Genomic DNA, 8,525 nt, shown 5'->3' on the forward strand with positions numbered 1-8,525 from the left:
CTGTCAGGGGAAAAACAAACTTCTGAAAAATCTGTTTCAAAAGCTTAGCTATTATTTGTGTAAAACTATCACCTGTCCCATCACTCAGTGTAGTTTTGATTAAGTGCAGGAGTCCCAGGAAACCAGTTAACATTGCCCAATTTTTCAACTATTTCAAAATCATAATTGGTGTTCTAACAGCTGCACTGGGACATCCAAAGGACCACATTTCAGCTGAAGAAGGCTGGAATGCAGTAGGCTCTGGCTTTTCTTCCCACATTGCTGATATCTGCTTTTCAGCCACTGCAAGGAAGATATTTAGGAGCTAGGTATTCTGCACTTGGATTCCTTATACCAGAGAAATTTCTACTTAGGACACGCTGGGCCCAGTTGCTTCAGGACTACAACAGGAAGGCAGAGGCATGTGGAAAGAAATCTGATAAGGATTAAACTACGATCAAAGTCCTTCAATTTATTATTAACTTCTTAAAAATAAGACAAAGACAAAAGCTAACACGATAACATTAACTGAAGATCTTGAAAACAATCACACATAGTGCACATTTTGGTACTATTAACAGTAAAGACATCTATCTTCTATGGTGATATACCTCAATATCTAAACAAATTTCCTCCTGTGAATACATATCAATGATGTGATCAAGTAGGACACTTGACACAGTGTCACCCACTGCATTCACTGTGAACATTTAGATGGTCAAAACTGGTTTTATTCACAAAATTTTTCATGCATGACAACTGACTTTTTCTTCTAAAATTACGTAAAATATATTTAAGAAAAGGATAACATCACATACTTCTATGAACAAGAATGAAACAAGAGGAATCATATTAAAAAGCTTAACTAAAAACAGCAAATAGTTGAACTGAGGTGAAGTTACAAAACAAGCAACCCTTGTCACTGATTACAAGGCTAAAAAGCAGTCCAAATCTCCAAGTCAAGAACTGACATCCGCAGAAGAGCCAACCATTATTCCTTGATATTTTGAAGTAGCCTTAAAAAATAAGACTCAATAACCTGTTGAACTAAAGCAGAGAAACAATCAGGTTAATCAGTGTTCAATGCTTTTCAAGTCTTTAGGGCTGTACTATTTTTTCTGGCTTGTCTTGTAGAATTCTTTAATAAAGCCAGACATGAATACATTCACTCTGGAAAGGGAGTTTGCATCCCTTCAGAAAATAAAAGCCTCATATAATGCTAAAACAATATACCCAGTAAGGCAGATGGTTTTTGGAGGTGATGATCTGTTCTCTGGTTTGAATAGGCAGATAGCAAATGGAAAGCAAATTTTTAAGCCTATAAATGGAGAGTAGGCAAGAACGCTTATTAAGAACTACTTCTATGGAACATTTTGAGATTGAACTCTTGAAGGAGTCCTACATCTAGATATCTGTGAAGTTACTGGCTCCCCCATAAGCACAGAAAAAGCTACAGGAGAAGCTACATGTGCAGTGCTGGGCTTATGTTTGGATTCAGTTAATTTCTGTAATGACAGACATTTCACAGCTTTCAAAATGAAGGCAACATGAGGGAAAAAACAATCAAGAGTCCCTTCTTTGCCTCTTGGTTTTCCAGAGCCAAATAAGGTAGCCTAATTCACTGATCCTGGCGCTATTACTATCTGCCTCCAAGATAAACTAGAGCTAGAGCTAGTCTGACAGGGGAAGAAGGTTTTTCAAATTACATCACATCATGCCAATCAACAGAGTGCCAGGGTAAAGGGTTCAGGAGGGCTGCAGGCCTCTGTTATCATTGTCCAGTGCAACACACACCCCTTGCACAGGGCTGAGGAGCAGCTCAGCTCCCCTTGTCTGGATCACGGCTGCATCAGCCCTACACACCATTATTTGTGCCCACAGATGCAGATCCAGGTCAGTGACATTTTCTCACTAGGGACCTGGCTTTCTGAACCAGGGAGGAAAACTCCTACCCATTTTGGGCTGATACATTTAGGTGTATAAGACTTTTAGGACAGGTATCTTCTTACAGCTGCAAAATCTCTACTAGGCCATTAGTGTAGCTACATAAACAAGGAGCAGTAAAAATAAAAATCAAAGAATGGGCGATTTTAACTTCCCAGACGTCAACTGGGACTATCATACAGCGGACACAAACAGGTCCAGGAAATTCCTGAAGCATGTTGAAGATAACTTCTTGGTGCAGGTACTAAGGGAGCCGACTAGGAAAGGTGCCCTCCTGGATTTGTTGTTTGTAAACAGAGAGGGACTTGTGGGCAAAGTGGTGATTGGTGGCTGCCTTGGTCACAGCAACCACAAAGTAGTTGAGTTTCAAATCGTTGACGATGATAGGAGAAAAACTGCCAGCAAAACTTTGAATAGGGAGAGCAGACTTTGGGCTGCTGAAGGAGCTAGTTAGTAAGGTCCCCTGGGAATCTGCTTTTGAAGGTACTGGGGTCCAGGAATGCTGGTCCCTTTTTAAGTACCACCTCCTAAGAGCACAGGAGCAGGCAATTCCAAAGTGTCAGAAGTCAAGCAAGCGGGGCAGAAGTCTGGCTTGGCTGAGCAGGGATCTTCTAGAGCTTAGGCAGAAAAGGAAAGCGTATGGACATTGGAAGCAAGGACAAGCAACACGGGAGAACTACAGAGATGCTGTTTGCCACTGTAGCGAGAAAATTCGTGTGGACAAAGCTCGATTAGAGTTAAAGCTGGCCAGCACTGTGAAGGACAACAAAAAGGGCTTTTTAAAATATGTTAACAGCAAAAGGAGGATCAGAGATAACATTGGTCCATTACTTGATGAGGTCAATCACCTCACAAATAGGGACATAGACAAAGTGGAGATGTTTAATGCTTTCTTCACCTCTGTCTTTAACACCGATGATGGGTCCTGGGACCCCTGGAGCCCTGTGTTGGAAGACCGTGACTGGGGGAATGATAAACTCCCAGCCGATTCTGAAGCTGTTTGAGACTTGCTGCTCCAGCTGGATGCACATAAGGCTATGAGGCCCATTGGGATTCATCCCAGGGTACTGAAAGAGCTGGTTGATGTTATCACGGGACCTCTCTCCATTATTTTTCAACGGTCCTGGGAGTCTGGAGGGGTCCCAGTCAACTGGAAGCTGGCAAATGTTGTCCCAATTTTCAAGAAGGGTAAGAAGGAAGACCCTTGTAATTACAGGTCTGTCAGTCTCACTTCAGTGCCTGGTAAAATTATGGAGAAGGTCATTCTGGGAGTTATTGAAAAACACTCAAGAGACAACACAGTCATTGGTCATAGCCAGCACAGGTTCACGAGGGGAAAGTCCTGATTAACCAACTTAATTTCCTTTTATGACATCTAGTTGACCAAGGGAAGCCAGTAGACATGTTTTTTTTTCTTATTTTAGCAAAGCTTTTGATACTGTCTCTCACAGTATCCTTCTGGACAAAATGTCCAGCACACAGCTAGACAAGTCCATAATACAATGGGTGAGCAATTGGCTGACGGGTCAGGCTCAAAGAGTAAATGGGGTTACATCAGGCTGGCGGCCAGTCACCAGTGGGGTTCCCCAGGGCTCAATTTTAGGGCCAGTGCTCTTTAATGTTTTTATAAATGATCTGGATGCAGGAATTGAATGTACATTAAGTAAGTCTGCTGACGATACTAAACTAGGAGGAGCTGTGGCCTCCCTCAAGGGTAGAGAGGTCTTACAGAGAGATCTGGATAGACTAGAGAGCTGGGCAATCACCAACCGTATGAAATTTAACAAGAGCAAGTGCTGGATTCTCCATCTAGGATGGGGTAATCCTGGTTATACATGCAAATTGGGGGAGGAGAGGCTGGAGATCAGCCCCGCGGAAAGAAATCTGGGGGTTTGGACTGATGGCAAGTTGAATATGAGTCAACAGCGTGCCCTGGCAGCCAAAAGGGCCAACCGTGTCCTGGGATGCATCAAGCACAGCATAGCTAGCCGGTCGAGGGAGGTGATTGTCCCACTCTACACTGCACTGGTGCAGCCCCACCTCAAATACTGTGTGCACTTTTGGTCACCTCAATATAAGGACATCAGACTATTAGAGTGTGTCCAGAGGAGGGCAACCAAGATGGTGAAATGCCTCGAGGGCAAGACTTTCCAGGAGCAGCTGAGGTCACTTGGCTTGTTCAGCTTGGAGAAGAGAAGGGGTGACCTCATTGCAGTCCTCAAGGGAGGCAGCGGAGGGGGAGGTGCTGATCTCCTCTTTCTGGTGACCAGTGATAGGACACGAGGAAATGGAATGAAGCTGTGTCAGGCGAAGTTCAGATTGGACATTAGGAAAAAGTTCTTCACTGAGAGGGTGGTCGGTCACTGGAACAGGCTCCCCAGGGAAGTGGTCACAGCACCAAGCCTGTCAGAGTTCAAGGAGCGTCTGGACAACACTCTTAGTCATGTGGTTTAGCGTTAGGTAGTCCTGCAAGGAGCAGGGAGTTGGACTCAATGATCCTTATGGGTCCCTTCCAACTTGAGATATTCTATGATTTGCAACACTCACCACTCTGATATCCCAAGGCTACAGCCAAATCCATGGAATTATAGCCAGCATCTGTTTCAGTAGTTGAATCAGCACCACTTTCTGTGTAAAATAGGAAAGGAAACAAACTCACATTTCTGACAATATGAACTGATAGTACATCATTACTGATAATTCTGTTTGGACAGTCTGCTTACCAAGAAGAATTTTTACACATTTCACATGGTTCCCATGCACTGCATATAGTAGAGGTGTGCCTCCATTCTGCAAAAGCAGGGAAAAGCCTTAGATGCTTAATGATTGAGTAGTCTGCAATTGTAATTCCTTAACACACCAGTATACTTCTATGTATCAGTAAGAGACTTCACAGGTTTTATAAAAATCAGGTTCTCAGTTTTGGTTCTTCACAACTTCCATCTTTTTTTGTCTACTGTTTAGACTGTAAGCTCACCTTTCTAATAAGGGCTCAGCATTACTCTCTCTTTTTAACCAAGAAGTCAGAACTAGTAGGGCCAATTTCTCTCACGCTGTCAAAGAGCATCCTATGCAAATTTTGAAAATCTCAGATATTTCAGAAGCAGAACAATTTTCAAACCCAAGCCAGTGCTGTGCCGTTTCAAATTTCTGACCAAAGCACACTCTGATGTAAATTCAAGCTAGAGGCTTACCCAGTCATACTCATTGACATCAACTCCACAGTCGAGCAGCATTTTGACAATATCTGTGTATCCTTTACTGCAAGCCAGCGAGAGGGCACTTTCATGCCCTTTCCCCAAAATCTGAGGATCTGCACCCTGAAATAATAATAATAATAAAAAATCAAACGAACCACACTTTTTTAAAGTGAGGTTTTATACAGAACTTAACTTTAAAACTTTTAAATGTATAGCAGCATTGACAAACTTAGGAAGGCAAAATGAACTAAAAAGTAAATCAAGACATTTAAAATGAAGCATGGACTTTTCCTTACATTCTGGAGGAGAAATTCCACTACTGCTATCTGCCCATGAGCTGCAGCCCACATCAAAGGAGTAAATCCTTCTTCATCCTTATGATTGATTACATTTTCTGTTTAAAGAAATATATACAATTTAGTAATCCCTTTCACTGATGCACTGTATGAGCTGGTAAAATGCATTGACATATCTGATTGACTGATGTACTAGTACCTAAAAGTCATTGTCATCTTAACTTTAAAAACAAAATTCTACCCTAGTGGTGGTACAAATATCCTTGTCCAAGAAAAAAATTTAAAAAAATCCAACTGACCAAAGTAAAATTTCGGGGTTTGGTGTTTCGTTTTTTTTAAGCTCTATAAATCAAGCTCTGTTTTTACTCAGAAATGTTACAAGTTGTCTGTAATCTGGGCTTGATCTTTGGAAAGAAGGGCTGCTTTAAAAATAAAGAAATGTATTCTGTATTATACTGTAGAAAGTGCTTTTTTCAACAGAGTGAGCCACACAATCTCGTAAAGAATTAGCTTGTAAACCAATATAGATAGTATAACTCCATTCACCCCAAAGTTCATGTAATCAATATAGTGTTTTGTGGAAACAATTAAGGTCTACTTTTAGTGCAGCTGGAAGAAGGAAAAATAATTTTCTTTTTAACAAGTGGCTGACTGAAATAGTTGAGTTGGAATTAATTTTTTTATATCTAAATATTTTAAAAAATCCCATGCTTATCATAGCACCATAATAAGCATTTTTAGCTGTCACTGACATTTCAGGATCGATTTGCTTTCCATATACACAACTCATTACAAAGTATATAGACTCGGCTACTCATTACCTGCTTTCCAGTAAACATTTCAACAAAGATGCACTGAAAGCAAGGCTGATTACTAATAGTACAATAAGAATTTACTATTAACAGTACTCAGCTCAATATGTTTTGCAGAGTTGAAAATTTGTATATGTATTACGGACACACAACTGTCACAATGAAGAATATCACACAACTCAGAATGAGTAGCACTGTTATATTGCAGGTGTGATCCATGGCTTAAATTATTACCAACATATAGCTCTATATGTTGATTGATTAAATAGAATCAGAAAGGCACCATTAATAGGAACGTGTTTTAAATTATAAAGATAATTAAAAAAAAAAGAAGTTTAACTCTTCTGATAGAACTAACAGATTCTCCTCCCTCATTTCCGTGGGTTATCTGTATAGCTGGGTGTTGTGGTTTAACGCAGCAGGCAGCTAAACACCACACAGCCATTCACTCACTCCCCCCCACCCCAGTGGGATGGGGGAGAGAATCGGGGGAAAAAAAAAAGTAAAATTCATGGGTTGAGATAAAGACAGTTTAATAGGACAGAAAAGGAAGGGAAAATAAAATAATAATAATAATGATGATGATGATGATGATAAAAATATACAAACCAAGCGATGCACAATGCAATTGCTCACCACCCGCCGACCGATGCCCAGCCAGTTCCTGAGCAGCGGTCGCCGCCCCCCAGCCAACTCCCCCCAGCTTATATACTGAGCATGACCTCATATGGTATGGAATAGCCCTTTGGCCAGTCTGGGTCAGCTGTCCTGGCTGTGCTCCCTCCCAGCTTCTTATGCACCTGGCAGAGCATGAAAGCTGAAAAGTCCTTGGCTAGTATAAACACTACTGAGCAACAACTAAAACATCAGTGTGTTATCAACATAATTCTCATCCTAAATCCAAAACACAGCACTATACCATCTGCTAAGAAGAAAATTAACACAAATGTTACCTAAGAAAAACAACCCTATTGCCAATGGGTCTAAATTTGCCATTCAGGTCTGCAGCTCCACTAGAAAGCACTTAGGGCCTGCAAATCCAAAAAGTTTGAAAATTACAATGGCTGAACTGCAGCCAAATAATACAAATCAGAGAAATCATCAAAATCCACAATAGGTCTGTGTTTGTTATAGGAAATGGGTCAAATTCAACATCATGAGAAGATACATTACTAACAGTCTGAAATATTACAGCAAGCACTGAAAACCACAATTATTAAGGGGAAATAGATAGAAGTTCTAATTCTGTTCTCTATCAATATGCTCAGCCATGAAAAAGCATGGATCAGTTCTGATGAAGCTGCACAGCAACGGCTGGAGATTAGCTGCAGGGGTCAGTTTACAGAATTGCAACAACATACACTTTCAAATAGTGTGAAATTGAATCGGTGAGACAATTGCTACAATGACTACAGGCTTTGTGCAGCCATATTGATAAAACAAAGTCAACTGCATGACCTATGTTATTTTGTCATCATACTAGTGAAAAGATAAAACATGATCCAAAAAACTATTGAAGTTGAAATGATAACATAGTGCTTTCAGTAATGTTCTGTAAAGACACATACATTCAACAATGTGTAGCACATTGTAGGACTTTATAAGAGATTTCGCTACCAAAAGAAGTAAGCTTGTTTTCATAATCAGCATCAGATCTTATGAAATTAAAGGCTTTTTGTGCCACTACTTTTTCAATTAAAAAATAATTTAAAAAGTGATAAAAAATATTCTTGGGGAAATTAATTTTACATTAATAATCTTTTAAGCAGATAATAAAAATGCTAGGGGAACAAATCTTAGAAAACTATTACTGATTAACACACATATATGGCAGAGTTTGTTTTTTTTTTTTTAAACATAACAGCTTAACAGGATGAGACAGTCCATACATAACAATTTGAACCATAAAGTTCAACCTTTAAATAAGACAGATGCTACTTCAAGGTCAGAGTTAACTTGGTCTTGAATATTTTTACTGTCCTCATTTAAAGATTTCACAAATCGCGAGCAGACATTCATATCAAATCTATTGGGCAAAATGAATTTCATTCCCATGGCGACACTCTGAGCTGGGCCTTCCTCTGTGCTAGAGTCAAGCTGATGCTCCACCTTAATGTCTGGCATGGGCAGAAGGCTGTAGCTAGTGGTACATTCTTCTATAATTAACTGGGCCCCAATATCTAAGTTTGTTGAAGATGCCATGGCTTCAGTCATGTAAAAGTTTTATGCAAAATATATCTTCATAGTTTCTAGCCGAGAGCAGTTCTGGCCAACCAAGCCGTATCCAAAGATAT

At 40.2% G+C, this 8,525-nt stretch overlaps 1 protein-coding gene across 1 annotated transcript; it reads right to left on the reverse strand.

Moving 5' to 3' along the window:
* Positions 1 to 970: 970 nt before the first annotated feature.
* LOC309601565 (ankyrin repeat family A protein 2-like) lies at positions 971 to 7,227 on the reverse strand (the record flags this gene model as incomplete). The annotated part of the gene is made up of 6 exons (XM_082334629.1): positions 971 to 1,026; positions 4,471 to 4,551; positions 4,647 to 4,713; positions 5,118 to 5,243; positions 5,420 to 5,517; positions 7,185 to 7,227. The coding sequence occupies 6 exons, from the start codon at positions 7,225 to 7,227 to the stop codon at positions 971 to 973; spliced, it is 471 nt and encodes a 156-aa protein (XP_082190755.1).
* Between the last annotated feature and the right edge of the window lie 1,298 nt (positions 7,228 to 8,525).

Source organism: Platalea leucorodia, assembly GCF_965183815.1.
Source record: "Platalea leucorodia genome assembly, chromosome: W".
Lineage (NCBI taxonomy): Eukaryota > Metazoa > Chordata > Aves > Pelecaniformes > Threskiornithidae > Platalea > Platalea leucorodia.